Source organism: Neoarius graeffei, chromosome 4 (genome assembly GCF_027579695.1).
Source record: "Neoarius graeffei isolate fNeoGra1 chromosome 4, fNeoGra1.pri, whole genome shotgun sequence".
NCBI lineage: Eukaryota > Metazoa > Chordata > Actinopteri > Siluriformes > Ariidae > Neoarius > Neoarius graeffei.
Window position 1 is genome coordinate 91,552,467 of NC_083572.1, and position 14,488 is coordinate 91,566,954.

At 43.3% G+C, this 14,488-nt stretch overlaps 1 protein-coding gene across 1 annotated transcript; it reads right to left on the reverse strand.

Moving 5' to 3' along the window:
• Nucleotides 1–3,019: 3,019 nt before the first annotated feature.
• cfap144 (cilia and flagella associated protein 144) lies at nt 3,020–13,944 on the reverse strand. The gene is made up of 4 exons (XM_060918470.1): nt 13,806–13,944; nt 7,354–7,413; nt 3,291–3,394; nt 3,020–3,133 (listed from the first exon to the last, which is right to left on the reverse strand). Exons 1-4 carry the CDS (start codon nt 13,942–13,944, stop codon nt 3,020–3,022), a joined length of 417 nt encoding a protein of 138 aa, XP_060774453.1.
• Between the last annotated feature and the right edge of the window lie 544 nt (nt 13,945–14,488).

Consider the following 14,488-nt stretch of genomic DNA (forward strand, 5'->3'; position numbering starts at 1 on the left):
TACATGTCCGTAAGATGCCAGCCTTTTTTTCTACCGAGAGAGCTAACTGTAGTGATCGTCACAGCTGTGTATATTCCACCTGACACCAGTGTAAACACAGCGCTCTCTCTCCTTCTGAACACCATTAACAAACAGCAGCGAGCCCACCCTGACGGTGTTCACATAATCGCAGGAGACTTTAATAAGGCCAACTTGAAGACTGTACTGACGAAGTTTTACCAACATGTTAAGTGTTCTACTAGAGGGGAGAACACTCTGGATCATGTTTACTCCAACATCAACCATGCATACAGAGCCATACCCCTCCCCCACCTCGGCCAGTCAGACCATCTTTCCCTCCCGCTCTCCCCAGCCCTCAGACGCAGAGCCAGGCCCACCACAAGGACTATCACAACCTGGCCTGACAACGCACTCTCCAAACTACAGGACTGCTTTAAACAGACAGACTGGGACTTATTTGAACACCAGGAGCTGGAGACATTCACAGGAACGGTGCTGGACTACTGTATATCAAGTTCTGCATCGGGAATGTGACGGTGGATAAAAACATCCGGGTCTTCCCAAACCAGAAACCCTGGATGACCAGCCAGGTCCACTCACTCCTCAGGGCTCGCGATGCTGCCTTCAGGTCAGGTGATAGAGCTCTGTACAGAGCTGCTCGAGCTGATCTGAAAAGAGGAATAAATAAAGCCAAGGCGGACCACAGGCTGTGCATAGAGTCCCACCTGTCCAGCAACAACACGGGAGGTGTGGCAGGGCATTCAGGACATCACAAACTTCAGAGACTGTGATGTGCCAACAGGAGACTGGAGTGCGCCGCTAGCAGAGGAGCTAAATCGCTTCTTTGCTTGCTTTGAAACATCTCAGCGGCACTCATCTGCTCCTGCCCTGCCCCCACCACCACACAGTTCCTACACCACTCCTTTCGCTGTACGGGAGCACGATGTCAGACGGGTGCTCCTGGCAGTGAACCCCAAGAAAGCTGCCGGTCCAGATGGTGTACCTGGTAAGGTGCTCAGAGCGTGCGCCCACCAGCTCGCCCCTACCTTCATCAGGATCTTTAACCTCTCCCTGGCTCAGGCAGTCATCCCGCCCTGCCTAAAATCTGCAACAATAATCCCAGTGCCGAAGAAGTCTCCCGTCACCAGCCTGAATGATTACCGTCCTGTGGCCCTCACCCCGGTAATCATGAAGTGCTTCGAGAGACTAGTTCTTCAGCACATCAAGGACCACCTCCCCCCAGACTTCAACCCCTACCAGTTTGCATATCGCACAAACAGATCCACAGAGGACGCCATTGCCGTAGCTCTCCACTCTGCGCTAAATCACCTGGAGCAGCAGCAGAGCTACGTCCGCATACTCTTTGTGGATTACAGTTCAGCTTTTAATACAATAATCCCGGACATCCTTATTAGAAAACTGGACACTCTCAGCCTCCCCCCTCTCACATGTGCCTGGTTAAAGGACTTTCTTACTAACCGGCCCCAGACTGTGAGACTTGGTCCCCACTTCTCCTCCACCCGCATGTTGAGCACCGGCTCTCCACAGGGCTGTGTGCTGAGCCCCCTCTTGTACTGCCTCTACACCCACGACTGTAGTACGACCCACAACAACAACAACCTTATCGTCAAGTTTGCTGACGACACCACAGTGGTCGGACTCATCTCAAAGGGAGACGAGGCAGCCTACAGAGAGGAGGTCCTGAAGTTGGCAGCCTGGTGTTCAGAAAATAACCTCGCTCTGAACACCAAGAAAACCAAAGAGCTCATTGTTGACTTCAGGAAGCACAGCACCGACCTAGCCCCCCTCTACATCAACAACGTGTATGTGGAGAGGGTCCACACTTTCCAGTTTCTCGGTGTCCTCATCTCCGCCGACATCTCCTGGTCAGCAAACATTACAGCAGTCATTAAGAAGGCTCAGCAGCGGCTACACTTCCTGAGAGTCCTCAGGAAGTACAACTTAAGCTCCAACCTGCTGCTGACCTTCTACCGCTCATCCATCGAGAGCCTGCTGACGTACTGCATTACAGTATGGTACGGCAGCTGCACTGCTGTAGACAGGGAGAGGCTCCAGAGGGTAGTTAAGGCAGCACAGAAGATCATTGGCTGCCCTCTCTCCTCCCTGATGGACATTTACACCTCCCGCTGCCTTAGCAGAGCTAAGAATATTATCAAGGACAGCTCCCACCCTGGCTTTGATCTGTTTGACCTGTTGCCCTCAGGGAGGCGCTACAGGTGCATCAGGACAAAGACAAATCGATTAAAAAACAGCTTCTTTCCAAAAGCCATAACCGCCCTGAACTCGGACATGCTCTGACTTTATAGTCTATTTATTTTACTATTTTATAATGTGCAGTACTTTATAAGGTGACTCTCTATGCAATACTTTTATAATGTGCAATACCACACTCCATAATGTGAAACGCAACACATTCACTTCAGGACTGTGCACCTTACACACAACACATACACCTCAGGACTGTGCACCCTACCTTACCTTGCAATACTTCATAATGTGTAATATTTTATCTTATAATGTGACTTTCTCGTGCAATAATTTATGTGACTGTCTCTGTGCAATACTTTATATGTGCAATACCTCACTCCATAATATGTAACACAACACATACACCTCAGACTGTGCACCTTACCCCCCTTACACCCCCTTTGTTTTTTTCCTTCCCCCTTCCTCTCTCTCTCTCTCTACACGCTGTTTGCACTGTTATTTGAGATGCTTTAATCTCATTGTACATGTGTATAGTGACAATAAAGGCATTCTATTCTATTCTATTCTATTCTATTCTAAACCCAGTGTTCCTGGGACAGGTTCCAGATGCAAAGAAATCCTGACCAGAATAAAACTCTTACTGAAGATGAATGATGGAACAAATTTCAGTCATTTATATCATAGGTACTTAACTTCATTTATTGTGCTGTGGTGAGCTGTAGTGAAAATAGCATGGTTAGAACTCTAAAGAAACATTATTGAGGCAGTTACGGAGAAGATGAGCCTTCTTTCATCTAAGATTCTGAGTTTGTTCTTTCAGACGCCAGGCAGCATCCATGTATTTGGTGATTTCAGAGTTCTGCCGTGGGAAGTTCAGTCTTCTGTCCGTGCGATCTGAAGTAATCTGAAATGTAAAGTGGTGTGAGGTTGGTATCCTGATGTCTGAATACAACATATCCTCGCATTCGCTGACACATTCAGTGTTAGATGACATACACTAGCTCACTTTATTTTCTAAACTAACATGGTATTTATCATATTTCACTGCCTCACAGCCCTACCAGAGGAGTGGAAATCCATCCGATTTCTTGAGACTCGGTCATTGGACGAGTGTATTTCTTTGTTGGTTCTGAATATGCTCCATGAATGAGCTTCAGGAAGGCAGCTGCCATAAAAAATAACAATATTTACAACATTACAAATTACATTCAATGTTAAAATGACAACATTAAGTAATTATGTACACTCTCCAGATTTTTATTTTCTATTGGGGTTAAACAGAAAATCTAATTAAGTAAAGTTTAGTCAGGTAAGTTTAGTAAAGTAGAATTTCTGTACTTATAGCTGGACTGTGAACCAAAGAACCATGTCAGGCAATAACATAATAATTAAAAAGCTAAAGCTGTGACAGAGGCTAAAAATAACACCATAACTCGAACCCCAAATCAGAAAATGTTGAAATTGAAATTAAAACTGAAAACAATGATTTGTAAATAATCTTTGACGTGTATTGCACTGAAAACAATACAACAGCACATTACTTGATGTTTTATCTCATGAACTTGGTTGTTTTTCAAAATAAATGCATCATTCAATTTTGATTCTTACAACTAAAAAAAAAAAAGTTATGACGGTAAAGCATTTACCACTTTATAATGTTGCCATTCCTTCTCACAACACTTGAATTATGTTTAGGGACTGAAAACATGGAGTGGTGAAGCGTTTCAGGTGTTATTTTGTCTCATTCTTCCTGCAAACAGGTCTTAAGGTGTGCAACAGTACGGGGTCATCATTGTTATATTTTTTTTGTTTCAAAATTCACCACACATTCTCTATTGGGGACAGAGGGGACAGGCACCCTCTTCTTCCACAGCCATGCCTTTGTGTAGAATGTGGTTTTGCATTGTCTTGTTGAAATCTCCCTGGAAAAGATGTCGTCTTGAAGGCAGCATATGTTGCTCCAAAATCTCAATGCACTTTTCTGCATTAATGCTCCATCACAGAAGTGTAAGTTACCTTTGCCAAGGGCACTGACACAGCCCCATACCATGACAGACCCTGGCTTTTAGACTTGTTGCTGGTAACAGTCTGAACGGTCTTTGTCGTCTTTGGTCCGGAGCACACTGAATCCATTTCTTCCAAAAAAGTCCTGGAATACTGATTCATCTGACCACAATACACGTTTCCACTGTGTGATGGTCCATCCTAGATGCCTCCGAGCCCAGAGAAGTCGAAGACACTTCTGGACACAGTTAACATAAGACTTTATTTTTGTACAGTAAAGTTTTAACTGGCATTTGTGGATATAACTCTGTATTGTAGTGCTTGACAAAGGTTTGCCAAAGTAATCCTAAGCCCATGTGGTTATTTTAACTATACATAGATGAATCACGGGTGTTCAGCTTAGGCTTGAGCACTTGCCCTTGACACACTGAAACTTCTCTAGATTCCTTGAATCATTTAATGATATTATGCACCGTAGAGGGTGAAATATCCAAATCCCTTCATATATTCCTTTGAGGCACATTGATTTTAAAGATTCCAATAATTTTCTCATGCATTTGTGGACAAACTGAAGATCCTCGACCCATCTTTCCTCCTCAAAGACTCGGCCTTTCCTGGATACTGATTTTGTACCAAATCATGATTACAATCACCTGTTTCAAATCATATTATTCATCTCATCTCATTATCTCTAGCCACTTTATCCTGTTCTACAGGGTCGCAGGTAAGCTGGAGCCTATCCCAGCTGACTACGGGCGAAAGGCGGGGTACACCCTGGACAAGTCGCCAGGTCATCACAGGGCTGACACATAGACACAGACAACCATTCACACTCACATTCACACCTACGGTCAATTTAGTCACCAGTTAACCTAACCTGCATGTCTTTGGACTGTGGGGGAAACCGGAGCACCCGGAGGAAACCCACGCGGAGAACATGCAAACTCCGTACAGAAAGGCCCTCGCCGGCCACGGGGCTCGAACCCAGACCTTCTTGCTGTGAGGCGACAGCGCTAACCACTACACCACCGTGCCGCCCCAATCATATTATTATATATTTTAAATTGTTTTACCTCATTACTATCCCTCAAACTGCCTCCATCCCAACTTTTTTGGAATGTTTTACAGGCCTGAAATGAAGTAATACATGTATATTAACAATGAAATGAAGTTGACCAGACAAAACATGAACTACCTTGGGTTCATACTGTCTGCAGTGAAAGACAAGTCAAAGTAAATTTAAAAATCACTTTTTTTTCCCCATACAGTCCCAATTTGTTCTGATTTGGGGTTGTACATTACAGAGTCCAGTCACATCCTGATACAGAAACAATCAATTTCGCTTCTATTAATTTTCAAAGGAGACACATACTGTATAAAGTGGCAAGAAAAAAGTAGTAACTTGAAGGTTTCAACATTTGTGTTGCATCCAGAGAATGCTTCATTACCCTTTTTTTTTTAAATAAACCAGTTAGTATTACTTCTGCATTTCCCCCATTATTATGTTTATTAAAGAAATCAACTGCTTCAACTCATCTCAGTTGTCGTTGTCACGTTTGCACTCAAGACTCCACTTCCCAGCATTCCCAGCAGCCTTCAAACATGGCTGCCATGGACTACAGCACCCATCCTGCACCTTACTGCTCACAGGTACCTTGGTTTTAATTGCACACACTTGTTCACAATTTCACTGCACCTATTTAAGGACTTTAGTTCTCTCTGTTCACTGTGAAGTAAATGCTCAGTTCCTTGTGTCCGTCTTTACCAAGCTGGCTTTTTAAAAAAAAAACAAAACACCTTGCCCTTGATGGAGTAAGCTGGGTGAAGTATTGTCATCAGTCCACTCTGTCTGTCTGTCAACAATCTAGTGTCTAGACGGTTGGACTGATTGAGTTCAAATTTTCAGGGGAAGTGGGCAGTGGTCCGTAGATTACCTGATTAAATTTTGGGGGTAATCAGGTCAAGGTCACTGGAAAGGTCAAGATCACTTCTTTTGCGATAATTTTTCAAATTCATCATTTTGACTTGAAACCAAAACTAAAATGTGCATTTTTCAATTCTGCTTCCAACCATATGCTGCATGATGAGGTAGCTTGGACAGTCTCCGTAGCGGTCGGGGGTTAAAGGTCTGGGGGGCGGGGGGTCAAAGTCATCGGTCAAAATAAAATATCTTCCATTATAACTCAAACGGTTGCCAACAGACAGATGTTTACTATTATGAACATATAGGAACTCTCTCATATGGCCTTTCATTTGCCACCATGATCTTTGAGTGACCTTGAAAGGTCAAACTCAAGGTCCTGGATTTTCAGAGGGCTGTAACTTGAAAACAGTTGATGGTAGACAGATATTTACTATTTATCAACTTGTAGAGAGTGCCATATGGGCTTTCATTTGGCACCATGATCTTTGATCTTGAGTGACCTTAAAAGGTCAAATTCAAGGTCATGGGTTTTCAAAGGGCTATAACTTTAAAATGGTTCATGATAGCCAGATGTTTATCATTAATAAACATATAAGAAGTCCCATATGGGCTTTCAGTTGCCACCATGACCATTGACCTTGAATGACTGAAATGTCAAACTCAAGGTCATGGATTTTCATAGGACTATAACCTGACAGCTGATGATTGAGAAATATGACCATTATCAACATATAGGTATAAAATAAGTGCTGCTGGGTGAGGCTTGTTTTGCATGGCAACACTTGTTGCACTGCTGATTCTGGTTTTGACATTGTTTTTTGTATTTTGTGCTTGGCTTTTCTTCGCGTCTTGTCTCTGCCTTTTGACATTCTGTTTGTCTCGCCTGACCATTGCCTGTTTTTGACTCTGCCTTTTGCCTGACAATTTGGATTTGTCTGCCAGTTTGCCTGATTAAACTCCTTTCTGTACGTCTGTCTGTTGCCTGCCTTTCTGACACTTGTGTAACTTGTACGTAGTTGCTATAAATTACATCTTAAATCTACTTAAATCAAGTTTAGTTTTTAAATTTTAATATCCATTGAAAACAATCTTGCTGATCTTTACATCTCTTTTTATTAATCTTTTGTAGCTCATCTGTAAATAAAACTCTTCCAGATATTGCTGTGTGAATGTAAATTTTGTTAAAAGGTACATACGGTCCTCGTCAACCTCTTCATGCATTTTTCTTCCCATGGGTTTATCAGGTAAAACATGCACTGAAAGAAAGTATAGAACATTTTGTTATTAATACTTTTAATAATTTAAGTATCAATTTACAACTATTAGGCACTTGTCCCACAGCAAAGAGTGTAATGTTGAAATAATACTGACACAAATAATGAAGATGTTAATTGAGTGTTTATCCAGCACTGAAACACTGTGTAACATGTACTTCTCTTGACTTCTTTTCACTTTGACATCTGTGCAATATCCCTGCTTATATGTCCAACCCTGTGGTCAGTCATGGACTGATTTTAAAAAAAGTTATCATATTGGAAATCACAAGCCACTATTATAAAAGTTATTTATTATTGAGCTCTTATGGGTGGTGCGGTGGCTAACACTGTCACCTCACAGCAAGAAGGTTCTGGTTTCAAACCTGCCATTTGACCAGGGCCTTTCTGTGTGGTGTTGGGATGTTCTCCCTGTATGGGTTTCCTCCGGAAACTAGCCCATAGGTGTAAATGTGAGTGTCAATGGCTGTATTACATTACAGGCATTTAGCAGACACTCTTATCCAGGGTGACATACAACATGCCCAGAGCAGCCTGGGGAGCATTTGGGGGTTAGGTGCCTTGCTCAAGGGCACTTCAGCCATCCTTGTTGGTCCAGGGAATCAAACTGGTGACCTTTTGGTCCCAAAACTACTTCTCCAACTGTAATATTACCCTGTAATAGACTGGTGACCTGTTCAGGGCAGGGATCGAAACGGGCGGTCGTCCACTCGCCAATGCGAGTTGGAAAGGGTACGGGCGACTAGTGACATGTACTCGACCGAGTGGGCGACTGGCTTGCCACGCTATATATATATATATATATATATATATATATATATATATATATGTGTCAAACTACTCACTGCCTCGATGGTTTCTATCAACGATTCTTGCCCATTTTAAGCAGAATTTGGTCTATTTTACCGTTTTTTATGATAATTTCAATAGCTTTTGTGAGACATTTGTCAAGTTGGGGCGGCACGGTGGTGTAGTGGTTAGCACTGTCGCCTTACAGCAAGAAGGTTCGAGCCCCGTGGCCGGCGAAGGCCTTTCTGTGTGGAGTTTGCATGTTCTCCCCGTGTCCGCGTGGGTTTCCTCCGGGTGCTCCGGTTTCCCCCACAGTCCAAAGACATGCAGGTTAGGTTAACTGGTGACTCTAAATTGACCGTAGGTGTGAGTGTGAATGGTTGTCTGTGTCTATGTGTCAGCCCTGTGATGACCTGGCGGCTTGTCCAGGGTGTACCCCGCCTTTCGCCCGTAGTCAGCTGGGATAGGCTCCAGCTTGCCTGCGATCCTGTAGAAGGATAAAGCGGCTAGAGATGAATGAGATGAGATTTGTCAAGTTGGCATAGACGCGGGCGCCGCCATATTGTTTACGTGCGCAGTATACACCGCTACATGCAGCATGGCTGCGCGAAGTTTAATTTCTTCCCGTTTGTTTTCGTTGCTACCTGTGAAGACAAATGTAACTTGAACCGCTATTGGTCAGATAGATTAGACCCCTGCGAAGTTTAAAAGTCCTTGGCTTGACATTTCTGACAGCTATCAAAACAAATGGATATCGCTCAACAAGTATGTGGCCCTTATTCAAGAGTGTTCACAAGAAGTCATCCACCATTCCACCCAAATCATCCACCAATCCATCTAGGAATCCGAATGAGCCGAATCAACCTAGCACCAGCAAGGATACACGGATCAATCAACCTAAGCCCCACAGTGTCATTGTTTCTGGCCCTACTAGTACCAACACAGCAGAGGAGAAAAGAGTTTGGAAGTTCCTGCCCAAGTGGACTGTAGGTAGGCCATGGCTGGTCAATACTGAGAAGGGCATGAAGTGTATGGTGTGTGTGTGTGTGGATAATGAGATGACTGAGGAAGAAGTTTATAGACAGTTGAAATTGATCACTCATGTACAATATGGTTGTATTATATGAATAAATATATAAAATCGGCTTGAAATTTGTAATTATAAATACAGACCAGTGCTACTCCATTCGGACCAGTACCTCTGAGAGGCACTGGTCCAAATGGACCAGTGCTCCCAAATTCCCGTTTCGATCCCTGCAGGGTGTACCCTGCCTCTCAATCCCATGCCAGTTGGGATTGCTTCCAGCTCACCCTCACTCAGTGGATAAGCAGCACAGAGAATGGATGGATGGACTGAGCTCTGAGTTGCTTGAACAATGGGTTTAATTAAATCCTTAAGCCGAAAACAAGTCGGCCTATAAATAATGTCAACTAGAATCTAATGACACTTTTAATAAAACATGTTCTGTGAGTGGAAAGGTCAGAAATAACAGTCTAATAAATTGTTAAATAATAGGTTTTGGTTTGGTTGTTTTGAGTGCAAAATGATTGAGAATCCCTGACTTAAACATTGGGGAACTGAACTGTGTAATTCAGGCCTCTTTTGACCGACCTAGTCAAAATGTATAATAAATAACAGGGGAGGGCAGGGAGACTTGGGACAAGTTTTCAGCTTTTATCGATTTGTGTAAAATTCTTTGCAGGTACCATCAGTCATATTGCATGAGTGTATTTACTATACCCTCTTATTACAACATTAGTTTCTCAGCTTGTCACATAGACTGGCCTTCAGACTTCACTTTTTCTGTCATTGTTTTTTGCAGGGAGACATGAGACATTCTGTTGGGAGACTTGGGACATAGTAGGGAGACATAGGACAACAATAAAATACCTACCGTATTTTCTGGACTATAAGCCGCTACTTTTTTCCTAGGTTTTGAACCATGCGGCTTATACAAAGGTGCGGCTATTCTGTGGATTTTTCTTCCACTGCTAGGGGCGCTCTAACCGGAAGTAGAATCAAAAATAAGATAGACGAAAAATCAATGCAAAGAAGAATTAGCAGATCTTTAGCAGATAGAACACGCACGACAAATTACTAACTGGTAATTATTTTCAAATCCAGCGAAGATGATTAAAGTGACTTGTGGTTTCAAACACAGGAGAAATGAAGGTAAATAAATACCGGTTATTTTCTCTTGGTTCTGTTCCGTTTTAATCAGCAAAGTTGCTGCCGTGTTAAAAGGCACTGTTCGGAAAGAATCTGTTCAGGTACATACATGTACATTTACAGTACAAAATCGTTCTGTACATGCAGTAAATATCTAATTTTTCAACATAGATATCTGCGGCTTATAGCCCGGTGCGGCTTGTATATCTTTTTTTTATTTTTTAAATAGAGCGGATGCGGCTTATATACAGGTGCGCTCTATAGTCCAGAAAATACGGTAGCTTAATCCATGTTTAATTTTTATTTCTCAAAACCTGTGACATATGAGCTGTATGAACACACAATGCTGGTACAGTGATAGAAAAATTTCAGTTTGCCCAAAACCTGATGAGACAAAACAGTTCCATTCTCAAGGAGGAATGAAATAAGTTTAATCCTCATGCAGGGACACGCCCACACTTTAAACAAAAAATTTAAACAATTTTATAGTTGTAAATTACAAGAAAAAAAAAAAAAACATATAACATCATGACCTGTCCCAACTCTCCCCATCAGGACTTTTTTTTTTTTTGGGGGGGGGGGGGATCCTTAAATGTTTTTCTGCAGAATTGAAGTTTAATAAATGATACTATATATGGTAACTCCCGGCTACATACTTTAATTCCTAACAAATCCCCAATCCCCCAGCGTACATTACACCATAGGATGGAGGTAGAGGCAAAGTAGAAAATACAAGTTTTGGGTGAGGGGAAAAATATTGAACTGTAGAGACCTTACTGCAGTGTCCAGCTTCATGGCTCCAAAGGAAGTCGGTTAAGCCCGGCGCACACGGGCGTTTTTTTTTCTCCATCGCTTGATCGTGCAACTTTTTGACACAAGCGAAAAATTGCTTCATGTGCAGATATGTGTGACTGCGGGGTTTTTTTTTTTTTTGCTTACGACAGATTGCAGGTAATCAAACATGCTTGATATTCTGCGACAAAAAAAATCACCAGTTGCTGACTTGTTGCAGAGATATCGCTGCGTGTGTGATAACGAAGAGATCATCTCCAAAGGCTAAGCTAATCCCCGCCTGTGGAGTAGTCACATGATTTCCACGTGACTTGCATCTCCCTCCCCAAATTGCCCGCTGGTTGCAGATAATGCGCACAGGCAGCTACCCAAGAGAGGAAACTTGCATCAAAAAATTGCAATATGCTTGCGATGAGAAGTCACCCATGTGCGCTGGGCTTTACTCTAATGGGCAACATCTAACTTCTGATGTCATCTAAAATCTGAGTGAAATTAATTTATAGGGATACAAACTGCCCCAGGTGTCCCCTGTCCCAAGTCTCCTCGCTCTCCCCTACTGATTCAATCTTCTAATTGAGCAGTTTTCAAATCTTTTTAATCAAGCACCTATTGCAGAACTAAAATAACTTTCTCGGACCCGCTCTGAATATGATCCAACTCAAATACGAGTCATTTCTCAAGTATGTACAGTCATATTTTGAGTCATTATTAGATGTGGGGCTTTTGTTTTATTCTTGAACTTTCCAACACTAGAATACATATCATGCATTCACCACACATTCTCTTTTGGGGACAGGCACCCTCTTCTTCCACAGCCATGCCTTTGTAATGTGTGTAGAATGTGGTTTTGCATTGTCTTGTTGAAATCTCCCTGGAAAAGATACCGTCTTGAAGACAGCATATGTTGCTCCAAAATCTGTGTACTTTTCTACATTAATGCTGCCATCACAGAAGTGTAAGTTACCTTTGCCAAGGGCACTGACACAACCCCATACCATGACAGACTCTGGCTTTTAGACTTGTTGCTGGTAACAGTCTGAACCTTGTCCTTGTCGTCTTTGGTCTAAAGCACATGGAGTCCATTTCTTCCAAAAAAGACCTCAAATACTGAGTCATCTGACCCGTTTCCACTGTGTGATGGTCCATCCCAGATGCCTCAGAGCCCAGATGGCACTTCTAGACACAGTTAACACAAGACTTCATTTCATCTCATCTCATCTCATTATCTCTAGCCGCTTTATCCTTCTACAGGGTCGCAGGCAAGCTGGAGCCTATCCCAGCTGACTACGGGCGAAAGGCAGGGTACACCCTGGACAGGTCGCCAGGTCATCACAGGGCTGACACATAGACACAGACAACCATTCACACTCACATTCACACCTACGGTCAATTTAGAGTCAAGACTTCATTTTTGTACAGTAAATTTTTACCTGGCATTTCTGGATATAACTCTGTATTGTCGTGCTTGACAAAGGTTTGCCAAAGTAATCCCGAGCCTGTGTGGTTATTTTAATTATAGATGAATCATGGGGGACGGCACGGTGGTGTAGTGGTTAGCACTGTCGCCTCACAGCAAGAAGGTCCTAGGTTCGAGCCCAGCAGCCGGTGAGGGCCTTTCTGTGTGGAGTTTGCATGTTGTCCGCGTGGGTTTCCTCCGGGTGCTCCAGTTTCCCCCAAAGACATGCAGGTTAGGCTAATTGGTGGCTCTACAGTAAATTGACCGTAGGTGTGAATGTAAGCGTGAATGGTTGTCTATGTGTCAGCCCTGCGATGACCTGGCGACTTGTCCAGGATGTACCCCGCCTCTTGCCCATAGTCAGCTGGGGTAGGCTCCAGCTTGCCTACGACCCTGTAGGACAGGATAAGTGGCTACAGATAATGGATGGATGGATGAATCATGGGTGTTCAGCTTAGGCTTGAGCACTTGCCCTTTACACATTGAAACTCCTCCAGATTCCTTGAATCATTTAATGATAGTATGCACCGTAGAGGGGCGGTGTAGTGGTTAGCGCTGTCACCTCACAGCAAGAAGGTCCGGGTGGAGTTTGCATGTTCTCCCTGTGTCCACGTGGGTTTCCTCCGGGTGCTCCGGTTTCCCCCACAGTCCAAAGACATGCAGGTTAGGTTAACTGGTGACTCTAAATTGACCGTAGGTGTGAATGTGAGTGTGAATGGTTGTCTGTGTCTATGTGTCAGCCCTGTGATGACCTGGCGACTTGTCCAGGGTGTACCCCGCCTTTCGCCTGTAGTCAGCTGGGATAGGCTCCAGCTTGCCTGCGACCCTGTAGGACAGGATAAAGCGGCTAGAGATGATGAGATGAGATGAGCTGCACCGTAGAGGGTGAAATATCCAAATCCCTTCTTGTATTCCTTTGAGGAAGATTGATTTTAAAGATTCCATATTTTGAGTCATTATTAGATGTGGGGCTTTGTTTTATTCTTGAACTTTCCAACACTAGAATGCATTCACCACACAGAAAACCTTCTCTGGGCTTTGAGGCATCTGGGATGGACCATCACACATCTCCGTGTGCTTTGGACCAAAGACAAGGACCGTTCAGACTGTGTTTAATCAACAGCAGAAACAACAACATTCAGGGAACTATTAAAAATCTCTACTCACACTTTTTGAAAGGATTGATTGTGAACTCGGTATAAAGCTTCTGACACTGCTGTTCTTTCAGGATGGTCTCCACACGAATAGCGTTTTGGTGAACGATATCCACTGGTTCTTTCTGTTTCTCCTTAGTCGGTGTTGCCATGTCTGTTCGCTCCTATTTCCTAACGTCGAAGTTAATTTACACTATCTTCTACACTGTTTTAGCTTCCGCTTGCTGTTGCCTGGCAACTACAAACAGACTGTTAACGGCAGTGGCGTTTTTCCTCCACTAGAGGGCGCGCGAGACTCACTTTACAACAGTCGAGCCGTCACAATGGATCACGTGACCAGGATAACTCCATTACTGAGGTTGAATGAATGAAAGGATGCTTTGGAGCTGCCTCGAAATAAAAAAGAGAATCTTTAGAAGACACATAATCTACACATACAAGTGACTTAATTAACCTAAATAATGACTCAACTACTTGCATGCAAGTAGTCATTTGTATGTGTAGATTATGTGTCTTCTAAAGATTATCTTTAGCTGACTACGGGCGAGAGACGGGGTACACCCTGGACAAGTCGCCAGATCATCACAGGGCTGACACATAGAGACGGACAACCATTCACACTCACATTCACGCCTACGGTCAATTTAGAGTCACCAGTTAACCTAACCTGCATGTCTTTGGACTGTGGGGGAAACC